The sequence below is a fragment of the Hemicordylus capensis genome, chromosome 4 (genome assembly GCF_027244095.1).
Source record: "Hemicordylus capensis ecotype Gifberg chromosome 4, rHemCap1.1.pri, whole genome shotgun sequence".
NCBI classification, from domain to species: Eukaryota; Metazoa; Chordata; class Lepidosauria; order Squamata; family Cordylidae; genus Hemicordylus; species Hemicordylus capensis.
In genome coordinates, this window is record NC_069660.1 from 82,594,213 (window position 1) to 82,620,013 (window position 25,801).

The 25,801-nt window shown below is 43.9% G+C and overlaps 1 protein-coding gene and 1 long non-coding RNA gene across 26 annotated transcripts in view; one reads left to right on the forward strand and one right to left on the reverse strand.

Annotated features, from left to right (window-relative positions):
• The window catches only part of PTPRF (protein tyrosine phosphatase receptor type F), a 759,513-nt gene that overhangs the window by 589,042 nt on the left and 144,670 nt on the right, over window positions 1–25,801 (forward strand). For 23 of the 25 annotated variants that reach the window (XR_008305992.1, XM_053244735.1, XM_053244734.1 and 20 more), the window contains one exon: window positions 14,335–14,523. Coding sequence is in view for 24 of the 25 variants with exons in the window: in XM_053244735.1 (XP_053100710.1) it covers window positions 14,335–14,523 (189 nt within the window). In the remaining variant the exon portion in view is untranslated. Of the gene's footprint in view, window positions 1–14,334; window positions 14,524–25,082; window positions 25,113–25,801 lie in introns of those variants that run through there. The other 2 variants (XM_053244751.1, XM_053244752.1) reach the window with 2 other exon arrangements.
• The window catches only part of LOC128322789 (uncharacterized), a 61,869-nt gene continuing 54,424 nt past the window's right edge, over window positions 18,357–25,801 (reverse strand). The window contains exons 2-3 of the long non-coding RNA XR_008305995.1: window positions 24,718–24,758; window positions 18,357–18,452 (exon numbers count right to left, since the gene is read on the reverse strand). This is a non-coding gene — a long non-coding RNA (uncharacterized LOC128322789). The remainder of the gene's footprint in view (window positions 18,453–24,717; window positions 24,759–25,801) is intronic.

A 25,801-nucleotide genomic window follows, 5' to 3' on the forward strand; every position in this document is an offset into this window, starting at 1 on the left:
GTCACTAGCAGCCGTAATAACTTCCAAATCACTTCCAGGTAAGGCAAAGGCATTACATGCAGATGTTGGACTGCATCTTTCCTATATATAGGGCATCTCCTCAAGACAACACATACTGAAGTTGATGTACTGGCATTGTTCTACACTTCGTAATTTTAATTTCTTGGGTGAGGAGGTTGAAGTGTGTAAAGTAAACCTATTTGTTTGTTAATCTGTGGTCACTGTACAGGTGTACCTCATTATCCGCGGGTGTTCTGTTCCTGTATATAACCGTGAATAAAGAAACCGCGGATAATGAGGCATTGAATCTATGGAATTGCAAGGGATAAGTTCCCAGACTAAACAGAAAGGTGCCCAAAAATGGTCTCCCTGGATTTGGAAGGAGTCAGGTTCATAACACAACTCTTCATTTTACTTCCATCGGGACTTTTTATATTCATTTGCCTTGGGAAGGTAACTTATGTATTGAGCACTCCGTAGCTTATCTGTGACTTTTCCACACAGTTTTCTGTAGCTCCTGTTTTAACCCGTCACAACATTGGTTTGGAAGGACCCACGGTCTTGCTTATTTTGTCTGTGGCTATATTCTTAGGAATGTGAGCTTTATGAGATTGGGAATAATTAATACAACATAGCTTTGTATGACATGTATTTTATGAGACATAGACAGGACAGCATGTATTCTATGCATTTGTGAATTGAGTGCACAAGTATAGAATCAATATGGCATTCAGCTCAGAATTTGGTTACTTGAAAACTTCGAAATATGTAGGCAGTGTCTGAGAGGAGCATTCTGACAAATTCTGCACTTTTGACAGCTTTGTGGTGAGCATAAAATAGAGTAGCTTTTTCTGATATGGAGCGGAGTGATAGGAAAACCTATTGTATGACTGTAAGGCCCAGTACCCGGAAAAAAGGTAGCAATCCTATCTGCTTCTACAGTCAATCTGTTCCCAAGCTCTGTGTTCTTCCTTCACTGTCCTGTGCAATGGCCACGCTTATCAGCAGTTTCCATGTTTGACCTTCTCAAATCCTTATTATCCTCACTAGTCTTTTAGGAGTGATTGGCAAGGAATGCATGTGGCTCTTAAGTTCTTTTTTTGTGGCTTCTGTCAAGTCACATATTTAGAAACAAGGGGGCTACAGAATGGAACTTTACAGAATGCTTTGACAGAATAGGTAAGTACTCACCATCTTTGTGCTCTTTGTACAAGCTGACAAATGAAGCCACCAACTTCTCACTGAGTGTTTTTTCTGGCTGCTATAGAAAGCAGTTGCAGAAAACACTTTCCTCAGAAGTTTCTGATATGAAAGTTATATGTTTTAATCTTCCTGAGAGAGAGAGTCAAGTTTTTAGGCACTTGCTTTAATTATGTTTCTTGGGTGTGTGTTCTTAGTTTAATTCTGTTGCATCCTGATAATTGTGTATTCCAAATTCTAACCAATTACCTTATTTGATCTCCATCCATTCCTAATATAAACGCAAGTTTATATTATCTTGTAATTTTCCCTTAGCCTAAAATTTTATTAAGTAGTGAACCTACTGGTCTGCTCTGTATCAATTATTTATTTAATGTACTTTCTTTTGTCCTTCACCTATAATATATTTTTCTCCCAGATTTTCTGCTGACACTCCATAATATCTGAGTAGCAGTATCCAAGCATCACTAACTTGTCATACACATCACAGTTTTTCATACAGTATATTCACACTTAGTTTTATATCACCAGCTTTCAAGATCAGGAATTAACCTGTACCCGGTTTCCAGTGTTTCAAGCTGTGAATGTTTAGAAATTAATCAAACATAACCAGTTCTTCATTCTTACTTGAAAAACTTCTAAAAAGCTAATTTGGAGCTGCATTATTTATTTTGGGATTGAATCTAATTTCTGAAATCAAAATAGGTTCACAGTAGACTATTCACAAATGGGAACCCCATGAGGAATGGGATGAGGACATTTTAGTGCAATTAGTGTATTTAGTACACTTTTGTTTTTTCGTACAGTGGTGCTACACTGCTTATGTTAATTGTGAGAAACATCGATATAAATAAGATTTTTGTAATGGAGGGAACATATTTTATATGCACGCATTTGTAGGCCTGTGTAAGTTGGTAAAGTTGGGAAAGGATGTAGGAAACCTTGTCCCTCACCACAAGGAGGCAACAGGACGTGGGGCAATTGCCCCTGATAGTAGGGTGGTGGTGGTGCTGGAAGCTCTCTTATTGCCAACCCAGCACTGGTACAAGGGTGACTGGGTGGCTGAAGAGAATATCAAGAGCATTCGGGGGCGGACGCAGGGCAGCCTGGAAAGTGCATGGGGTTACTGGGAGGAAGTGTGGGAAGGCTGGGTACTGTAGTTCTGCTCAGAGCTTCTCCCATGAGAGAATGCTGGCCAATTTGTAGCTTTTGTACCTGGGTTAAAAGAGTTTATGAAGCATCTGTCACATTATGATGTATCCTTCTATTTTGAATAATGTGTGTGCACGCACACCCCACACACATTATTCTCAAAAATCAATAACTACACATTCCAGATTTAAATAGCCATGTATGGGAACTATTGTTCAAATTTAAAATGGCTGCATCCCTCCCATATTAGAGACTGCAATAGTCATCTTCACAAGTTTTTAAAAAACATTTTAAAAACAAATATGTATTTGCAGAAAATGTGCTTCTCATGTCACTGTGAAAGAATGCTGCTAAATCAGGAGTGGGCAATCTTGGCCTCCCTGCTGTTGCTGAACGACAACTTCCATCATTCCCAGCCACCATTTACTGTATATGGAAGTAGTAGTTTAACAACAGCTGGAGAGCCAAGATTGCCCCACCCCTGTGCTTTATAAAGGAATGATTTTTCCCTCAGCCCCTTCTCATTTCCCCATTCAGAGCACAGACCAGGATCTGTGACTGTTACAAAAAAAAGAATTTAAAAAGAAGGTGGTTACTTTCATCTTTGTTTGGTACTTCCCCAGTCTCTGATTTCCAGCTGACTCTCACAACCACTGTTTATACAGAAGCGATATAGTGAAGCCATTATGACGTGTCGACATTTTTGACAGAGTGGTTCAATATTTCTTTAGCATGTCTCGAGGTCACGGCTCTGTGTCTTTTAGCTCAGCTCACATTTAAATTTTCCCCCAAGAGATGGTATAAGAGATGTCAGTGTGTTCACAAGGTTAGTCACTGTGCCATAGAGAAGTCGACATGTGGCAGTTTCATCTCGGCATTCCACACTGTTAAAAGGTTCGTCTGAAACTGCTCTTAGAATAAAGATATTCTAGGCATATTTTGGTGCTAAGACATTTGAAAGGCTGGTTTGGCACCATGTTCTGTGGATATATATAGGTACTGTGGGTAAGTTCTGGTAATAGATTCTCTACATTTACTGAGAATTCACTGTCAGATACACTGGACCACATTAATTTCCTGGTTCTCTTGTGTAAGAGAATGTGTTTAGCAGATTCTCTTGCCTAAGCTGGGAAAGACTGCAGAAGGCTTAGGAATTAAATTTGATCACTTGGAGGTTTTTGGACTCCCTGGATTAGCCACCTATTTTATATTGCAGGCAGCAAGGTGCAGCTGTAATTCAGGCACACTTGGCTAGTTTGAAGAGAGTGTTTTTGTTTGCTACTCTTTGTCTCTGCCTTTGCAAGCTAAGCTGTGTCTCGTGATACTCTTGTATATCCCTGCTTTTGTTTAATTTTGAACTGTAGAGGAGTGTGTGTTGTGGTTGTGTCAGCACTGCTGCTTCTTGTTATTGAATGCTAGCTCTGGTGTCTTTCCAGTTAAGCTCTGTGTACCTTTTGTCTTTGAAAATCAATGGAGAGCAAATAAAAAAGAACTAGTTTTCAGTGGCACCTTTTGCACAAAAGCCTTTTATGTTTGCTGGTGAAGAGGAGATTTCTGGGGAGGCCAGACTGGGAGGGAAAAAATGACTTGAGCTCTTATTAAGCTCTAGTTGCTTTTTTGTGTTTCTTTAGAAAACTGGATACCCACCAGAGCCCCTTAGCCTTTCAGCGCAGAAGCCAGATTTGAACCCATTGTGTTGTCTCCTACTGCAGAATCCTAACATGGAAGGAGGAGGCTGCCTTTGGGTTTTTCACTGGGTTCTTTGGAAGGAAGTTTAATGTTCATGTCTGAATGAAGAATGCTATATACAGGCATCCTTTAGCTTCATAATTTGGAGACTGTGACTTTGTGTCACAGCTTAGATTGTTAATACCATAGTGCAGATAGAAACAGATGGAAGGGATATAAGAGAATGGTGGGCTAGATGGAGGAAGAAAATGGAGGGGGAAAGATATTTGGGTGGTGATGAAGTAGAGTATAATTGTCATAATGAAGTCTGAGGACTGCCTTCTGAATCTGCTACAAGAGACTTGGGATGGATGTCTTTAAACCCCAAAATGTAACACTTGCCCTCATCTGTCTCCTATGACACTTGCCCTCATCTGCTTCTGTATGCAGTGATGAAACAGTTTCAAGGTTCATACCTGCTTGGAAGCCTTAGGAAGCACTGTCCCCAATCTCAGATGGTGAAACCATGCTCGCTTACTCCTGGTCAGTTTGCATATATGTAGAGGCACTCTTTTTCTTTATGGGCATTAGGAAAGTGCACAGAACCATTCAGCTCTCCATTCTCGGAGCACCGAACTGGCTCTGTCAGCCGGTTCCGTCAACCAGTTTGTAGGACGGGGGTGTTCTTTAAGGGGCAGGGGAGGCGCTGCCTACCTGCCAGCCCCGCCCTGCTCCTTTCTCCCCGCCAGTGCTCTCTCAAAAAGTGGGTGCATGGGGCACCTCCCCTGCACCTTAAAGAACCGCCCTGCCCTCTCGGTAGTACACGGAACCGGTTCCATGCACATCCCTAATGGACATAACTAAGCTGTTTCTGTTGGATCTAATTTTCAACATATTTTCTACCTAAACCTGTTTGACATGCTGGGAATAATCTTGCTCCTTAGGGATGTGCCTGAATAGATTTGGCACCTCAGTAGAGAGGGACTGAAATGATTTAGGCTGTCGCAGCCAGAATGTTTCAGCAGGGGGCGAGCAGTAGCTTTAAAAGGAGACATGCAGGTCCCTACCTGCTCCTCTGCTGACCCTCACCTCAGGGCTGTCAATTTTCTCCATTCTAAAAAGCACTGTTCTGGCTGCTTCCCTGTTCCCAGCAGCATGTGTGTACGTACATGGCATCCGTACATGTGTACGTACATGGCATCCGTACATGCGCGGGCGCCATTTGCACATTCAGCAACACCATGCTGACCACACAAATGGTGCCCAAGCATGCATGGATGCCATGTGTGTGCCAATGCCCCTGCACATGCTGCTGGGAACAGGGAAGCAGACACGTGGCACAGCACTTTTTAGAACAGAGAGAACGGACAGCACCATGGCGGAGGGCAGTGGAGGAGCAGGTAGGGACCTACGTGCCTCCCTTTAAAGCTACTGTTCTCCACTGCCCCAGGGATACACGAAACGCTTTGTGCACATCCCTATTGCTCCTTGCTCAGACTTCTTAAAGGTTGGCCTACATGTGGAGAAAGTGGGAAATGGCTTCCACATTACAGTTTTTCCATGCTTCCACCACGGCGTGTACTGTTGTTAGTCATGTAGTTCTTCTGCCTGACATAGAGAATGTCAGATGGAATAATCACATGATGACTAACATTCCACATGGCAGTCTTATAAAGATGCCATTTCATGTTTTCTCCATATGCTAAAGGAAATGTGTAATCGGCCTTTAGATTGTGGTTAAGAAGAACAAAAGCCATGAAGAGCAAGGAGAAGTAGGAAACCATTCTCTCACTCTCCTTGCTAAGTAGTACAAAGGATAGAAAGGCTTTGCTCTTACAAGACCAATTGCTCTTCTCCTTGGCATAACAGAAAGTCTGGGAAGGGAGCATAACTTTCTGTGGGGTGCTAAGTACATTTTTCTGCTTTTCTCCATAACTGCAAGGGATAGTCGAGGTAGATGACTACAGTGCAAGTGGAAAAAGAGTCGACTCGAATCCACAGATTACTACATAGAGCACATGCTCTATGCTCAGGTAGTACATGTGGTAAAGAAGCAATTCTTTTCCTCCTGTATCGTGTCCTCAAGTTCACGTTCGTCGGAATTGTTCAGGGTTGTGAAGGGGCTAATGTGTGCCCCTCTCCCCTTGAATCAGTACTCGATACTAACAATTACTCGTTGTGACATTTTTAGTGAGTTATTTGTGGACAAAATCTCTCTTATTTAGGGCAGACTTAGATTCAAACTTCACAATTGTTACAGAGTCTGATGCCGAGGTGTCTAGCAGCTCTATTATGTGATGACTCTGGATCAATTCCAGTAGGTGACTCCTGAGGATGTGGAGAAGTTGCTTGGAATGATGCGGTCTACCACCTGTCCTGTTGATCCTTGCCTAACATGGCATATACTTTCTGGCAGGGAGGCTGTTATAGAGGGTCTGGTAGAGATTATAAATGCTTCTCTAAGGGAGGGCAGGATGCCTCCTTCTCTTAAGGAGGCAATCATTAGACCGCTTCTGAAGAAGCCTGCCTTGGATCCCTCAGAGTTAAGTACAGGTTTGTCTCCAACCTTCCATGGCTGGGCAAGGTGATTGAGAAGGTGGTAGCCTCCCAGTTCCAGGTGGTTTTGGAGGAAACTGATTATCTAGACCCATTTCAAACTGGCTTTCAGGTGGGCTATGGAGTGGAGGCTGTCTTGGTCAGCCTAATGGATTGTCTTCAGTTGGGAATTGACAGAGGGAGTGTGACGCTGTTGGTCCTTTTGGATCTCTTGGCAACTTTCGATACTATTGACCATAGTATCCTTCTGGGACATCTGAGGGGACTGGGGGTGGGAGGCACAGCTTTGCAGTGGTTCCACTCTTACCTCACAGGCAGATTCCAAATGGTGTCCCTTGGAGAGTGTTGTTCTTCACAATCTAAACTTTCCTATGGTGTCCCTCAGGGCTCCATATTGTCTGTTTAACATCTACATGAAACTGCTGGGAGAGATCATTAGGAAATTTGGTACAGGGTGTTATCAATATGCTGATGACACCCAAATCTATTTCTCCGTGTCAACATCATCAGGAAAAGGCATAACCTCCCTAACTGCCTGCCTGGAGGCATTAATGGGCTGGATGAGGGATAACAAACTGAGGCTGAATCCAGATAAGACGGAGGTACTTATTGTGTGGGGTCGGAACTTGGGAGATGATTTTGATCTGCCTGTTTTGAATGAGGTCGCACTCCCCCGGAAGGAACAGGTATGCAGTCTGGGGGTGCTTCTGGATCCAAACCTCTCCCTGGTGTCCCAGTTGAGGCGGTGGCTAGAAGTGCCTTTTAATCCGCTTTTGCTGATACACCAGATTCATCCGTTTCTTGAGAGGAACTACCTCAAAACAGTGGTACAATGCTGGTAACCTCTAAGCTGGATTACTGCAATGCGCTCTATGTGGGACTGCCTTTGAACATAGTCCAGAAACTGAAGTTGGTCCAGAATGTGGCAGCCATGTTGGTCTCTGGGTCATCTCGGAGAGACCATATTACTCCGGTGTTGAAAGAACTACACTGGCTACCGATACATTTCCAACCAAAATACAAGTTGCTGGTTATTACCTATAAAGCCCTAAACAGCTTAGGCCCTGGGTATTTAAGAGAACGTCTTCTTCACCATGAGCCCCACCGCCTGTTAAGATAATTCGAAGAGGTTTGTCTGCGGTTGCCGTCAACTTGTTTGGTGGCTACTTGGGAACAGGCTTTCTCTGTTGCTACTCCTGGAATGCACTCCCTGTTGAATTAAGAGCCTCCCCATATCTGGCAACTTTTAAAAGATGGGAAGGACTATCTGCAGCCTCCATTTTAACAGCCCTGCTGGATCAGGCCCAAGGCCCATATTGTCCAGCATCCTGTTTCACACACTGGCCCACCAGATGCCACTGGAAGTCTACAGGCAGGAGTTGAGGGCATGCCCTCTTTCCTCCTGCTACTCCCCTGCCACTGGTACTCAGAGGCATCCTGCCTTTGAGGCTGGAGGTGGCCTATAGTCCTCCGACTAGTAGCCATTGATAGACCTCTCCTCCATGAAGTTATCCAAACCCCTCTTAAAGCCATCCAGGTTTTTGGCTGTCACCGCATCTTGTGGCAAAGAATTCCACAAGTTGATTATGCATTGTGTGAAAAAATACTTCCATTTGCTGGTCCTAAAATTCCTGGCAATCAATTTCATGGGATGACCCCTAGTTCTAGTGTTATGTGAACGGGAGAAGAATTTCTCTCTATCCACTTTCTCCACTCCATGCATGATTTTATAGACTTCTATCATGTCTCACTGCAGTCGTCTTTTTTCTAAACTAAACAGCCCCAAGTGTTGTAGCCTTAAGAAAGGTGCTCTAGGTCCCTGATCATCTTGGTTGCCCTCTTCTGCACCTTTTCCAATTCTACAATGTCCTTTTTTAGATGTGGTGACCATGGAATTGGTCTTTGTCACAGCTGCCGCACATTGAGTCAACACTTTCAACGAGCTGTCCACCACGACCCCAAGATCCCTCTCCTGGTCAGTCACCAACAGCTCAGATCCCATCAGCATATATTTGAAGTTGGGGTTTTTAGTCCCAATATGCATCACTTTACACTTGCCAACATCGAACCGCATTTGCCATTTATTTGCCCAAACTCTCCATTTATACCTAACCTCTGTTTCCTGTCTTTCAACCAGTTACTAATCCACATATGTACTTGTGCCTTATCCCATTTTCTCAGGAGTCTTTGATGAGGTACTTTGTCAAAAGCTTTTTGGAAGTCCAGGTATACTATGTCAACTGGATCACCTTGATACACACACTTGTTGACACTCTCAAAGAACTCCAAAAGTTTGGTGAGGCAAGATTTACCTTTGCGGAAGCCATGCTGGCTTGGCTATGTGCTTTACAATTTTATCCTTGAGGATGCTTTCCATCAATTTGCCTGGAACGGACGTTAAGCTAACCGGCCTATAATTTCCCGGATTGCCTCTGGATCCCTTTTTGAAAATCGGTGTTACATTTGCTACTTTCCAGTCCTCCGATACAGAGCCTGATTGCAGGGATAAGTTATATAGTTTAGAAAGGAGGTTGGCAATTTCACATTTGAGTTCTTTTAGGACTTTTGGGTTAGGGCTTTTGGATGGATGCCATCCGGCCCTGGTGAGTCATTAGTTTTCAGTTTTTCCAGACAGTTTAGAACATCAGCTCTTGTCACTTCTATCTGACTCAGTTCTTTAACCTCCATCCCCAAAAAGCCTGGTTCAGGAACAGTATTCTCTGCCGTGAAGACGGACGCGAAGAACTCATTCAGCTTCTCTGCAAACGCCATATCTTCCTTAATAATCGCTTTCACCCCCTCATTATCCAAAGGTCCAACCGCCTCCCTGGTAGGTTCCGTGCATCTGAGTGTTCCTCAAACTCTCTTTTTGCCTCCCTTATTGTCTCCTTGCATTTCTTTGCCAGAGTTTTGTGACTTTCTGTTTTCCTCATTTGGGCAGGCCTTCCAATTTCAGAAGGAAGTCTTCTTCCCTTTTATGGCGTCCTTGACGGTGCCTCTTAGCCATGCTGACATCCTCCTGGACTTAGTGGTACCTTTCCTCCTTTTGGGTATACAATCTAACTGGGCTTCTAGTATTGTGGTTTTGAGTAAACTCCATGCATTCTGGAGCGAAGTGACTCTCCTGATTTTCCCTTTCAGCTTTCTTTTCACCATACTCTTCATTTTGGAGAAGTTTCCTCTTCTGGAATTCAAAGTGTCTGTGTTAGAATTCTTTGGAGATTCTCTCCCCACATGTAAGCTGAATTTGATCGCACTATGGTCACTGTTCCTAAAGGGCCGATGATACTGACATCCCACACCAGGTCCTGGGGTGCCACTCAGGATTGAGTCCAAGGTCGCCTTCTCTCTGGTTGGTTCCAAGACCAACTGTTCTAGGGCACAGTCATTCAACATATCTAGAAATTTGACCTCTTTGTCATGACCTGACTGTAAATTTACCCAGTCTGTGTGTGGGTAATTGAAGTCACCCATTATTACTGCTGTGCCTCTCCTTGACGCCTCCCTGATTTCCTGCTACAGCTCCCAGTCACTGTCAGCGTTTTGATCCACAGGGCAATAGCATGTCCCCAGTAGCACATTTCCTTTCAGGCCTTGTATTGTCACCCACAGGGTTTCTGTGGATGACTCCGATCCACCTATGTTTTCTACCTTGTTAGATTATATCCCTTCTTTAATATATAGTGCTACTCCACCTCCAAGGTGCCCCTCCCTGTCCTTTCTATAGAGTTTATATCCAGGGATAACAGTGTCCCACTGGTTCTCATTGTTCCACCATGTTTCTGTTATGCCCACCATATCTATTTCTGTGTTAGCAACCAAGCACTCCACCTCACCCATCTTGGCTCGGAGGCTTCTGGCATTGACATATAAGTACCTATACGCTGAATCTCTTGCCTAGTGTTGCTATCTTTTGACTCTTTGACCAGCTGGCGCAGCCTAGTGTTTGCTCTTTATGTGGTTCTGCTCTGTCCCCTTTTGTTTTATCTGAATCCTCTGCACCCTCGCACTTTAAGGGATCGCATTTGCTGAACTGGATACTGCCCAGCTCCCATCGGCTATTCCCCAGGCATCATTTTAAAAGCTGCTCTGCAACCTTTTTGATTTCAAGTGCCAGCATTCTGGTTCCATCTTGGTTCAAGTGCAGCCCGTCCCTTTTGTACAGGCCTTGTTTGCCCCAAAATGTGTCCCAGTGCCTAACAAATCTAAACCCCTCCTCCCGGCACCAACATCTCATCCACGCATTGAAATTCCTCAGCTCTGCCTGTCTCACTGTACCTGCACATGGAACAGGTAGCATTGCTGAGAATGCTACCTTGGGGATCCTGGACTTCAAAACGCCACCTATCAGCATAAATTTGGCTTCCAGGACCTCCCGACTGCATTTCCCCACATGCACCACAACAACTGCCGACATGCACCACAACAACTGTCTCCTCCCCAGCACTGCCTAAGAGCCTATCTAGACGCTGCATAATGTCCGCAACCTTCACATCAGGCAGGCAAGTCACCATGCGGTCAACACGCGGGTCACAAATCCATCTCTCTATACCTCTAATGATAGAATCACCCACTACAAGGAGGCCCCCACCCACCGGAGGAGTATACCTTTTGCGAGAGGATATGGGCTCATCATCCACAGAAGGGGTCCCTTCTAAAGGATCGCTTCCCTCTTCCTCAGACCAGTGTTCTCCTTCCCCGAGACCTCCATTCTCCCTGACAGCAGCGGAGCTATCAGCCCTGGAGTGGGATGCCTCTACCATGTCCCTGAAGGTCTCATCCGCATGCCTCTCTGTCTCTCTGAGCTTCTCCAGATCCGCCACCTTGGTCTCGAGGGAACGAACATGTTTCTTGAGAGCCAGGAGCTTCTTGCACCGAGCACACACCCATGACTTCTGCCCATGAAGCAAACAGTCATATATGTGACACTCTGTGCAATACACTGGGAAGTGCTCCCTCTCCTGCTGGCTTTCTAGCTTCATAGTGGTTTTGTTGGCTGTTTACAGTATTTAGAGATAGTTATTTGAAGGATAGGTCTCAGCTGTAATGGTCAGCTATTTAACTGTCCAAACAGCCTTTCTAAGGACAATGAGGGAGGAATTTGTACTTACCTTCTCTTCTCCACCGGGCTCCTTGTGATCGCATGGGCTTGTTCCAGGCACCCCCGCACACTTCCCGCTAAACTGCAAAACTCCAACGTCCTGTTTGCTATGCTAACTTGGCAAAGAGGCACCTTTTAATGTGGTGATTCTCTTTATTCAGCAGGGGGAGAGTAACTGGCCCTATCCACCCCAGCACAGTACCTCCAGTGACTGTTGCTGGTGTCTACTGTGTTTATTTTTAGATTGTGAGCCCTTCGGGGACACGGATCCATCTTATTTATATATTATTTCTCTGTGTAAACCGCCCTGAGCCATTTTTGGAAGGTGGTTGTTGTTGTTATTATTATTATTATTAATGCTCTGTTCCTACTCAGTCCACTAGGTGTGCCCATCTTGTGAAGAATGGGATTCCTAACTTAATTCTGTAAAAGCAAGGGTTTGGCTCAGTCTGGTGGAAGGAAAGGCTTCCCCTATTACAGATATCCCGATTAGAATGTCTGCTGAAGCTGGACTGACTGGCAACAAGAGATCTACAGTTTCATGTTTTGCTGAAGCATTTAAAAAAAAAAAAAGATGTGGTGAGAATAACTGAAGTGCTCGTGTTTTAAGAAGCCTTTAAGTGGTGGTCTGGCCGTTTTTCCATACATTTGCCTGTCAGTGATTGCAGTTCATGCTTAGCAGAGAATGGCACATCTTGCCTCAGATGTGAGGAAATGAGCTCAGCTTGGCAGTTGTTTGCTGAACAGCTGTTCTGGCGCATTCGGGGTTTTTTCTTCACATGCCTCATAATGGGCTCAGCCACGCTTACCTGTGAGAGTGCCGCAGCTACTGCAGACAGAACTCTCTTTCTCTGTCTACTGTGAAATACCTTTTTTAAACTGTTCATCACAGTGATACTTTGATCTTGTAATAGAGCAGTAAGCCGCGGCAGGGTGTACATTGCTCAGTTTCTGCATGCCTCAGTTATCTTCAACTACCTGGGAGAGTTTCTGGCTGTTTCCTAATGTGCACCCTGGCATGGATTGATATAATTATTTTGGCTTGTTAATTTTATATTCATCTATTCCTTATAGACTTTTAATAATCATATCTGCTGTTGTAAGAGCAGAACAACATGAAGAAATATGCAGTGTATTCCTCCATTGCAAAAAAAAAAAAAAAGTTGCCAGAGGTCTAAACTATATTTGCGCTGCTGTGACTCTGTTCAGAGCTTAAGGATGCATTCAGACATATACATTTTGAGTGGTCAAGCTGCCATGGAAGAGCATTCACCATGTTGTACACAGAGATATGGTTCCCTTTCCAGGATCAAGCTCAGGTCAACCCGATTCTGCCATTAGCTGGTGCTTGCAGCATTGCAGGTTAGCTTTGCCTTCTCTCCCTCCCCCCACAAACCACCAGAGTGGTTTTGCAGCTTTTAAAAAATAGACTTATGTTTTAGTAACAAAATATTTAAACAAATAAATGTTCATTCTGCATTCTTTTTAAAAAAACAAGACGACATAATGCCTTAAACTTTATAAATGTAATAAATAAAATGTTGGCGAGAGGAGCAAGACAGAGACAACTAAAACTGTTACTAAGCAGTCAAACACATTATAAAGTTGGAGGAAACCAATTTGGGAGGAACCATCGCTCCTAGGTTCAATCCTGGCATTTCCAGGCAAGGCTGGGAAAGATACCAGCCTTCCCATGACGTATGCGGCGCGTGTGGCAGCATCAGAGACGAGCACACGCGCCGCACAGGGCGCATGTGCGCCGCTAGCGCTTGTCTCTTTTAAGCCTTAACTAACGACGACGGGGGCAGGGGCGGCAGGGAGGAACTCTGCCACCCCAAGAAGATTTTTCAACGGACCAGCGCTGGAGGGGGAAGAGCGGCGGGGGGGGGGTTAAGTACTACCACCACCCCCGCTTAAAGTCACAGTCCCCCCCCGCCGGACCGGGGGGGACTCCGGACCATGCACACCCCTACAAGTCATACTTCCCAATGACTTACAGATACCAAATTTTGCATGAACAATCCTGTCACTTAGATTAGCTGAATGCATTACTTTTTACACCAGAATACGCTGGAGGAAAGGTTTAAATAATTTGTTTTGTTATTTCTTAGAAGAAATTCTGAATATAATTAGCAGATTTTTAAAAAATTTCTCAACAGATTTTTAACACTCATTCAGATCAGTAATTCAAAAATAACATCATGCCCAAGAGAAGCAGAAGATCCTTCTCAGATTCAAATTTACCATCTATGGATAAATTATTCAATTAAAAGAATAATGTTTGAAGTTGAAATCTTACAAATGTCAAATTTTTCTTTTACTTCCCTTTTGCAAGCACTTTAATAAAACGTTCTATTGCGTATATTGAATACCTGTGTCAGTGTAATCTGTGCAAAATTACATTGCCCAATCAATTACAGGCCAGACCTACTAGTGACTAATAAAAGAGAGCTTCATTATAACAATAAGTCCAGTGACAAATGGAAATACAAACATAAGGTTCTGATGGGCCTGCTAAAAGCGTCAAATCACAGAAGCACATGAAAGGCCTTGAATATATAAAACCTCATTCTTCTTCGTGATAAATGCTTATGCTATTGCTGGACTGTTGTTCCATTTCTACCTGGTAATATTTTTCTCCTTGTATTCTCTTGCAGAGAACCAGCTCCCATCTGGCTTTCCTGCCATAGACATGGGTCCACAGCTCAAGGTTGTGGAGAAGGCCCGCACCGCCACATTGCTGTGTGCTGCCAGTGGCAATCCTGACCCTGAAATCTCCTGGTTCAAAGACTTCCTTCCTGTAGACACAGCCACTAGCAATGGGAGAATCAAACAACTCCGTTCAGGTAAAGCAGCAAAGGTTTATTATTTCCCTGTACTCCCTAATCTTTGTGAATATGAAACAATTGTGTTATCTTTCATCTAGATTGTGAGGTCCAGTTTCTCACCCAACTTCCACTTCATTTAAGATATGCTCCCTGTGATATGAAGACCAGCTTGAGATGGGGGGGTGAGAGCAGGTTTTAGTTGATAGAACTTATTTGCCTCTCTAAAGGAGAAGTGGAGCCTTTGGAACAGACTTTCCTTTTCTAGAGGGGTGGTGGTCCATGTCTCAGTAGCACACTGAGTCCTTCAGTGTAGGGATGTGCACGGAACCACGGAGGCGTAGTCCGGCACTGGGGGGAGTGTGTCTTTAAGGGGGGGATAGCACTCCCCCCCCCCGCTGCTCTTCCCCCTCCGGCGCTGGACTTTCTTAAAACGTTCTTGGGGCAGCAGAGTTCCTCTCTGCCACCCCTGCCTCCCCCCGCCCCCATCGTTGTCTTTAAAGTTAGCAAGCCGAAAAAGCTGGAGCCACGCTTGTGCCCTTCGCGGCGTGCGTGCCACATACGTCACAATGATGTATGCGGCACGCACCAGCGGCCGGTCCGTGCACACTCCTACTTCAGTGTGTATGTAGCATGAGTCATTCCAACTCCATTATGGGTTTCTTTCAGAAAAGGAGAAACACATGTCACTAGTTGTACAACTTAGAAGAAGAAAATGAAGAAAAACCAGGTTTTTATTCATAAAAGAAGGTTGCTCAGTTAGCCTAATAACAGAAATAATTATGGCAATCAATTCAAATCAGAACTGGCAATCAATGTCTAAAACATGCTCTGTTTGTCTTTAAATCAGATTTTGGCATACCAAAACCCATTGCATGAGTTGTTTGGGTACAGTGACTCACATATGCGCAAACTTCCATGCACATTGCTATACAACATGCACACATTTGCACAAGTGCACTCTTACACCCATAAAAAATTTTTCGCAAATGTGTTTGTGCTATAGCACAAGCTTTATTTCCAATGGCAACCATGTTTGATATTATGCAAACATGGTTTTGCATATTACACAACCAAGTTTGCACAATTTTAAGTGAGCACACTTGCGCAACAGCGTGCACATTGTGTTACAACATATATGGAAATTTGTGCACCATGTGAGCCACTGACACAAGTTTGCCGGTTCTGAAGTCAAAATGTGCATGTTGTCCAATCTACCATTGAGGTATGGTGGTGCACTGGCTAACTTGTTTAGTTTGAAACCAGAAGATAGAAGCTGCAATTCCATCTTAGTCATGGACAACTTGAGTGAACTTGTGGGGTATTGCAAGAATGAGTAAGGTTTAGATTGTAAAGCACTTAGAATATTAAAACATACTATATAAATTATCAATAATTCAAATATTTTGGTCTGGCTTCTGATTGCAATAAGGAGAATTAAGCATTTCAAGGACTCCATTATGTTCCCCTGAAGTGCAGCCCCTCTGGTAATAAAAAATCTCTAGATGCAGCAGTGATGGTCCCATTTGAGAGATTGTGTGTGAGGTATCTGCCTCAATAGAGGGAGCATATATGTCCATAAGCAAGCCTGTAGTAACTACCAGGACCACAAAAGTACTCCATACCTCCAGCAGGTGGTGTAAATTGTGTGTGGTCTTGGTCTGGCTCTTAGGTTGATGTGGAGAAGACTTTGCATAAATGAGTTTATAATTGGCCCCTTGCTGGCACCTGTTAGGCCTCAGCCTTGCACTAGACTCTCTCCATATAGATCAGTGAACACTAATTGCACTAATACATTTAGTTTATGTAATTTCCCAGTGACCTTTGGCTTAATCTCAAGAAGTTTGCGCTGAAAGAAAATATCATCCTCGTTAATTTAACTTGAAAGGCACTACACAGGCAGCGCTATGGAAGTGCATCCATGGATACTTACTTAATCAGCATTCACATCTAGGGTTATAGATGAGCAGGGCAGCCCTTAGGCACATGCTGAGCTCTCAACAACATTAACATCATGTGCACTTGGCTGCTACTGAGCAAGCTTTTTTGTGGGGGGGGGATCTTTGTTTGAAAACAAAATGTGTCCAGCACAGCTATCACATCCAAAATTTGTTTTGTTTTTTAACTCATCACAAGCAGTGTCTCGGCTGAATTTCACTTGGGATTCAAACTCTTATCATAGAGCTCCCTGGTTGTAGAAGTCACTTGAATTTCCAGGGAGGTGTTTAGAAATCAATTGGTAGCTCATCTGCAGGCCTGAGAGAGAATTGATTAGATTGTATGGTAGTATATGAGTCATTCACATATAGTATGTTCTAAGGAGAGGTTTAAAGTCTGTACTTGTAGGGATGGAGAAGAAGTCATAAAGCAGGATTAGCTTTTGAACCCCAATCCTATATTTTCTTAGAAGTAAGTCTCATTAATTTCATTGAAGCTTATTTCCAAACAAACATGCTTCAGACTATATCCAGAGAATTCAAAAGTGTCCCCAGATGTTAATCTTGGGGAGGGGACAGTGTCTAGTAATTATAAGTATATAATTAAAATACGGTCACTAGCCTGATAAACAGCCTTTATAACTGAGATGTTCATACCCCTACCCCATTACCTAGTGCTAAAAAGAAATACCGTGGACCACATTAGGCCTATATGAATACTGCAGGGACAGGGATTAGGTAGCTTGGGAGCTGCCGGTGGCAACTAGACTTATCTGAAGTAGCTCTCCAGGCATTTGGACTTGCTTCTCCCTCTTTTCCCTTCCAGCCAGTATTGCAGATCTGATTGTGCGGTTGACCGAGGGCATGGCTGTGTGCCATTTTTAATCTCTCCACAAGTGCTCAGGGTTGCTTTTACTTAACATTAATTTATCTCCTGTTTCTTCTCCCACAAAGCAGCCTCTCTGACTCCCCTCCTCTCCTGCAGCAAAATCCATCTGGAATTCAGGGGGGTTGATGTCAAAATTCCTTATGCTGTCAGTTGAAATTTTTGTAGAAGCTGCCATTTTGGGACTGGTTCTGCCTCTTCAAATCACCATTTTGTGGCAGGTCCCACATCCCAAAGTTTTGTGCTGGTAGCTCCCAAGGCTTTGACACTCCCCCCCCCCCCCCAAAGTACTTCCCAAAAGCCTTAGGCCTGCCCACCCCAGTCTACTCTGTGTGTGTGTGTGTGTGTGTGTGTGTGTGTGTGTGTGTGTGTGTGTGTGTAGTATATATATAGCTTAATATGAGCCATTTTGGAAGGGCGGTATACAAATCAAATTAATAAATAAATAAAATAATACATTTTGGAACTAACCTGTACCAGATAGCTTGAATTTATCCATTTAACAGCAATACTGTGGAATTCTATGCAGACAGACATTAAGCCAGAAATTAGTCCAGATTCAAGCCGGGTCCCCAAGGCTCATTTCATGTTGTTTTACACAGAATTTATTTTCTGTCCTGGCTGTGCCAATGGCAGGTGCTAGTTCTGAAACCTTTTTTAAGGTATGTATGTCCAAAAGAGGGGGGGAAGTAAATGAAAATTTAGAATTTTCAGTAAATTTAGAATTGTGGGAATGAATGCTTCCCCTTGCTTTCTCCTCAGACACCCATGAAAGACACCCACTATTTCATCTTTTCAACAAAAATAAGGAATTTCATGGCAGCATAGGCCTCTGCTGCTTATGGAGCAGGCAATATTGTATAATTAATTTTAAAAGTATAATTAATTTTTAAAGTATATTTCATTTAAGCAGCCCTGTTGGGTTCTCAGATCAATCATTTTATTAAACAATAAAAGAGCAGATTTTGCTCACCAGTTACCTTTCATCAAGGAAATACTTGTTTCAGGATATAGCATTTCCCCAGTGCTCAGAATGGAACAAGAAAATCCAGCTCTTTCTCCAGTCTGCAGAATCAATGAGATTTAGAGTGTTGTGTGAAACGAAGTTGGATGAATGTCATGGGCACCTGTTGGATAGCGCATATGACACCATTGATGACCGACACAACTCTTTCCTCCCCCTTCTCCATGGCAGTGCTCTTTTTGCAGGGGTGGTTCCCCCATGAGCCGAAGTTCAGACAGCAACTGCACTACAGAGTAGTGAGTGTAGGGCCCCTGCCCTGCCTGTTGGGCTTGTCCATACCGTCCACTGCTGCTGCCACTCCACCTCTTCTTCATTGCCACTTCCCCTTATGTATTTCTGCCTGTAGGATTTGTGGGGAGGGGATCTCCGACCCCCTCATTGGCCCTAGCCTCAACTCACTGCTCCTGGACTGGATGTCCAGTACTGATCATCGCCTCCTTTCTTCTCAACAGCATGCAGCACTCTGCTGGTCAACTGGTGATGCATTACATCACTGGTCTCTTTCATTCATCATGTCTCTCCTTTCCTCCAACAGACTTGTCCTCTTTGTCTCCTCCATTTCGGGAGCAGACAAAGCAGATACATTTGTTGCTGAAGTGGGGAGAGAGCCAGCTAGCCACTGATGCTGGATGCCTGCTGCCTGCTACAGCAAGCATAGGAGCCAGCTGGAGGCAGGCATCATCAGCAGTCAGTCTCTCTTGCTCATCCCCTCTCTCTTCCCCCTCCAGCAACAAACGTCTGTGCTTTGTCTGCTCCCAAAATGGAAAAGACAAAGTGGAAAGGTTTACTGGAGGAGAGAGAGGGTGAGCAAGAGAGAGGGGCAGCATTATGGATCTTTGCTTGGAGAAGAGAGGGTTGCACGCTGCCAAAAAGAAGAGAGGTGGTGATCAGCTCTGGACTTCCAGCCCAGGAGTAGTGAGTTGGGCAGCTGAGGGTGGGGCCAGTGATGTGAGAGTGAGACAGCAGCAGTGCCACGCTCACAAAGGAGATTAGGCCAACCAGGAGTGGCAGGCCTCAAGCCGTTGGTGTGTCATTTTGTGTCTGTTTCTAAAGCTGTTCTTTAAAACCTTTTTGCGTGTTTCTCTAAAGACTAAGCATCCAGTACTAAAGCACTCATGTAGGCCATTTTTTTAAAAAGTGGCAGCACCAGCAAGGCTGCACCTTCACCTACAGCAGTACCATGTTGTGAACTTTCTTTATTAAACAAACTAGGGATGTGCACGAGCCAGTTCGGTGCCTCCTTTGGGAAGCGCTGAACCAGCTTGGGCAGTTGTAGTCGAATCTGTTTGGTGGGGTAGGGAGCGGTTCCCTCAAGGAGCTGGTAAGCAGTCCCTTATCTGCTCTGCTGCCGCCCTGCCGCTTTTCCGGTTGTGGTGCTCACCCTAGAAACAGCAGTGTGAGGGCTGCGGCACTGTTTCCTGCACGCCGTTGGCATGCATATGGAGCCCGGTGCGGATGCCATGTGCATGCTGACGTTGCACTCTCAGGCTGCAAGGTACAGAGCTGCAGCCTCCACGTGGCGGTCGCTAGGGCGAGCACCACGCCCGGAAAAGCGACGGGGCAGCACTGGAGCAGTTAAAGACCTGCTTTCCAGCTCCTTGAGGGAACTGCTCCCCGCCCTGCCAGCCCATGCATGAGCCATTCATGCACATCTCTAAAACAAGCAAAATCTTGGAAAGTTGTGTGCTCTCCTCTCCTTGCCCAGCACTACAGTTCACCTATTCCATGAGGTTTTTATTGTAGAAAAAGTGAGAAGTGGCTTATTTCCTAAGACTTTTGTAACAAAACTGACTCTCCCCTCCCCTCATTCTATATGTAGCTCTGATAAGGTGCAACTGCCATTGACTGAAACAAGCACTGTACAATACAGAAGAGAGTCCAGATTTTAAATCTCACCTGGCTAAGTCTTTCCTGATCTTTCCTCCATTTACTATTGTTGAAAACTGACACCAGGTGTGGACTAACTCTCAACTTCTTCTCTGCAATTCTATATTGATTTTACAAGGCTGGACAGAAATTTCTGCTCCCCTTTCCAGCTATGACTAAAAGCTGGTTCACAAAATAAACTCTATCATAAAGTGGTCCTTCAGACAAGAGAAGTAGGTGGTCTTAACTGTGTAAGTATCAGCTCATGCACATTCGGTTTAAATTTGGTTTAAAATGACTAAATCCAGGAGAGGTGCTGGAGTTAAATAGTTGGGGCTTTCAAAAATATACATATACAGCAGTCTTTGGGTTTTACCTCAATCGTTTGGGGCATCATTTTCCAAATGTCACATAGCTGTAGAGGGATTATGTTAGATGCACAGTTTTCTACTATATTATTTGCTTTCAAAGCCTAGGAGAAACAGTGGAAAAGAAACAGGAGAAACAGGAGGAATACTACAGATCTCTCTACTAGGAGAGATCTGTAATACGGAGGTTTGGCAGCTTTGTCCATCATGCTCCCAGTTGATTTGGTGTGTAAAGCTTTAGTGTTAATGATTGTATTTGTGTTGCACCCTTCCTCCACATGGTGCTCAAAATGCTATTCATTAAATGAATGAATGAATAAATGAATGAATGAATGAATGAATGAATGAATGAATGAATGAATGAATGAATAAAATAGTGTTGTAAAATACTTTAGAAGCACATCAAGTATTTTAACTGACAAGGCTAGGGAATAGGAAGATGTGACAGAGCCTTCATTGAGGTAATAATGTTTGTGAAGATCCAAGATATGAAGGCAGCAGTTACTCTGGGCCAAAAAATTAGAGTGAAAAATGGGAACACATGCAGGTGCCAAAGCTGAAACAAGAAATAAGAGGCAACACAGGTGATCAAGATTGTGTATTTGGCAAGATTTTGATGACAAGGTATACAGTACCAGATCTGGAAAATAATTGGCAAGATCCTTCCCTTGCTTCTTAGCTAGGTGTGAGTGAAAATATAGCACATGGGAATGTTGCTATAATACCACATAGGTATTATGTGGACAGAATGGTTGTTAAGGCCTGACTTTAGTGGGAGAATTCAAATGCTACTGTTACATTCTGCTTTCAGATAGCTTTATAGGCAAGGTGACAACCTAGGTATCAGCAAGATCCATTTTCAAGCTTTGTGGAAGATGGATGCCTCCTGTTCTGGAACAGAATTGCCACTAGTGTGAGAGAAGGAAAGATGATGTCGGCATTTATCTGAGTATAGCTAACTTTTATGAGAGGTTAGTTACACTCAATGGCTAAAGCAACACCACAGTGACCTGAAATGGTTGAAAAGAATAAAGTGGAGTTTGTAGCTCATATCCTAATTATATTGCCAGAAACTGTCCTTTCAATATCACATCATTAGAAACCAGCACATATGGATTCTACGAAGAGAAATGCTACTAAAATTAACTCTCTGCTGCATGGCATGTACAATGCTTGGAGTATGAAGCCTTGTGTTTGAGACCCCTAAGGGGTGACATTCTCTAAGTATTGGTGGGACTTAACATTAGTTAACCCCTGAGTTGCCAATACACTCATAGAGAATTGGCAAGTGTTGAAGGGAAACAGAATTGCAGAGGGTTGCCCTGAGTAGGAATCCTAATGCATCAGAAAGGACTTTATACATGGTTAGTGACTACATTCAGTTTGGTAGGCCACAAGTTGTGCAGGCCAATTCTAAAGCCTTACATGCTAACCATCTCTTCAATACTGTTGTGTGCATAATTGCAACGTGAGGATGGTGAGGGCCTCAGCTCTGCTGGTATTATTTGACCTGTAAGCAGTAGCATTGTATTCAGGGAATGTGCAAGGTGCCATATTTCTCAAATGGTGGGAGATCCAGATTAAACATCCTTTTAGTCTTGAATGCTTCTAGTACAGATGCTAAGAAGGTGATTAGGGCAACTGATGCAATATAATAGCCTTCTAAGTATGTTAGGCATTGCATTCATTGTGGTACATTGATGGCCACTGGATGGTCATTGAGGCTGTTCACATGTGCAGCCAAGCCTGCTCTTGGTTGCATGTGTGAAACTGCAGTAGCCAACCAGCTGCTGGTAGCGCCGCCGCAGCAAAACTGCCTATGAAGCCAGCCTCTTGAATGAAATTAAGGGAACGACCACTCCCTTAGCCCCATTTTTAGCCTACTTTCCAGTAGGCTTATGAGATCACCCGGCATTCTGTGTGTGCTTGCGTGTGTTCCCCCACACCACCACCACCCCGCCTCCATCAACTTCGCAATGCCTGGACCAATATGAACCAAATCGAGTACAGTTGTAGGGACACATAGGGGCATATGAACGACGTACTTTGTGATGATATCATCCATCCCAATCCAAGATGGCAGATGCATAAACTTTTGAGGCGCAAGTGGGCTAACTTGTGAACAGCCCGACTGATTTGAACCAAATTTTTTACAGCTGTAGGGACACATAGGGATGCCCTAATGGCGTGGTGTGTGATGATGTCATCCACTCCAATTCAAGATGGTGGCCACATGAACATCAGAGGCACAAGCGGGCTAATTTGTGGACTGTCTAACCAATTTGAACCAAATTGGGTACAGTTGTAGTGAGTGACACACAAGGACACCTCAGTGGCATAGCCTGTGATGATGTCATCCACCTGATTCAAGATGGCAGACACGTAAACGTTTGAGTCCCAAGTGGGCTAACTTGTGAACTGCCTAACTGATTTGAACCAAATTTGCTACAGCTGTAGGGGCACATGGGGAAACTTCAATGGCATAGTTTGTGATCCACCCTGATTATGTCATCCACCCTGATTCAAGATGTCAACTACCCCAAACCCAAGATGGCAGACGTGTGAATGTTTGAGCCACAAGTGGGCTAACTTGTGGATTGTCTAGCTGATTTGAACAAAATTAGATACAGTTGTAGTGAGTGACACACAGGAACACCTCAATGGCATAGTTTGTGATTATGTCATCCACCCTGATTCAAGATGGCGGATGCATGAATATTTGAGGTGCAAGCAATCTAGTTTGTGGACCTCCATTTGAACCAAATTTAGTCCAGTTGTAGAAACAGAGAGAAAAATAGGCTAATTAGTTCTTAATAGGACAACTTGTTTTCATTGTCTGCAGCTCCGGCTACTTTTAGCCAGCACTGTAGAGTGATGGGCACCTATCCTTCGCTGCTGGGATGCCCACAATGCACCGTGCACTTGCATGGTGCATTATGGGATTCCCAGGGGCTGAGATGACACATCCTTGCCCCCGACCTTCCACGGTGCCAGGGCCAGCTGAGGTTCATCTGGGAGTGTGGGGAGTGTACCCAGCAATGGAGGAGCAGTCATCTGCGGAGAAGATAAGTTCAAGCAGCCTTCCCCACTGCCCATCCTCAAGCCCTTCTCACTGATCATGAAATGAAACCCCAAATGAATTCTGGAGCAAAGCCTGACTTGAGTGGAGATGGGGCATAGCTCATTGCTACAGCACATTCTCTGAACATCCTAGCTTCAATCTCCAGCATTTCCCAGTAAAAGTTCAGGTAGCAGGCGATAAGACCTTGGAGAGTTCCTATCAGTCACAGTAGGCAACACTAGGATAGATGTACCAGTGGTCTGGTTTTGTATAAGACAGTTGCATAATATCATATATGATAGACTATTCTGAATACATAGACAGCTTCTGAACTTTGGTTCATGCTGAAAATGTACTCCATTGGATTTGTGACATAGGAAACTGCCCTAACGATTACTATTATAGTATATGTTTCACATGTTCATGCAGTGATTTTCAACAACATCAAAAAAGCCTCTGAAGAGTTCAATTTGAGTTCTTTTTGTGCCACATTCTCCATGTCTTTGCACACCAACCCTTCAAGTGGATCTTGTTTCATTGCATCAAAGCCACTACACTGCTCTGGCAAAAGTTATCTTACCCTATGAGGTCCAAAAGTTGGGCTTTTATGTAAAAGAAAGATGAGTCAGTTGCACTTTGGGAAATCCATTTTGAGTGTGTGCTGGATTCTTTAGCTTTGCATAGACAATTTCGTACAGAGGAGGGTGGGTACATTTAAAGAATAGCTTCAGACCTTTCTGGCAGCAGCATAAAACAGGTGCTATTTCAGCCAGCCAGCTAGGAGACCAGCAGGGATTCCTAGGCTCTGCTGGAGAGATGTTCAGAGGTTGGGGGTGGGGATGTCAGTCCGGATTCAGAATCTTTAATTATGGTAATAATTGGGAGACTAGGAAGGAAAGTGAGTACTCAGCAAATTTTTCTATTGGGCATGAAGCAATAACCCTCTTCCTGTCAGTACAGCTTGTGAGCCATGCAGGCTTCCGTGATAAGAAATGTTCTGTCAAGGGGAATGGAATGGTAGTTAGAAAAGCAGATAAATAGGCAGGAGATTTATGAAGGCAAAGATTACTCACGACTTCAGCAGTGGTGCAAGCCTTCCTGATGCTTCACTCATCTGTGGACAAAAACATCAGCAGATATAAACCAGCCATAAAGCGAAAATGGTGTAATGTCATTTCAGCTGTGGAGAATGCTAAGCAAAGCAGCTGGAACTGCTCCCTCTGATTAAAAGCTAGGGCTACCGCCTGAAGGAACAAACTCTAGGAGAGAGCTAGGAAAAGAGATAATAAGTATAAATATTTTAATTACTCTTTAAGAGGCAAGTTAAACATGCTTAAAATCTGCCTTCTTTGTATTTACAGAAACTCTTTGAGTGTCTTTCTTTGTTTCCCATTGGGTGATCAGTGCTGTGGATAATGGAATGTGGGGAGCGGTTAATCTCAGATACACAGCACTCGTATGATTACTGGTATTTATTGATCAATACACGGAACATGATTTGACGCTCTGTGTCCTGTTTAACCCTCTCTTTCTGTCTGTTTAAACTCCCCAGTTTTCTTTGGTAAGTGCTTGGTGTTCAGATGTGCAAAATCGGCATCAAACCAACACATACCATGAACTGCCTACAAATTAGATCTGCATGAATCTCCCTCCCTTTACTAACAGCCTCCATTTGCACAAAATAAGACCAAGGGGACAAAACTGGGATCAGAGGGGTTTGCAGTCAGTTTGCATACACGGGTCTCTCTCTGCACATCTGGACCATGCTCATGATAAGGCCCATGACTGAGCAAACCCTTGTATGTAACTGTACTGCTTCTTGACACGTTTGGAGCAGTTAGCTTCATTACCAAGCCCTCCTTATAAGATGCATTCATAGCATGTGATATTATTTCCAGCTCCCTTATAAAGAGGGTAGGAATCCCTTCTTCACTAAACAAATTATGCAGAACATGCCTGGTGCTCCATTGGTCCAAGTGAAAGATAGAAGAATATTTCTTTACATTTTTTAATTTGAAAATCTAGTGGTGCAGGCCTTCAGTCTCGGAGAACCTGGTGTAGGATTTATCCAAGATACCCCTGTATTTATCACTCAACTTTAAGCTTTAGTTATGAAATCAGCCGATTTTGTCCCCAACGGTCCATGTAATCTTAAAC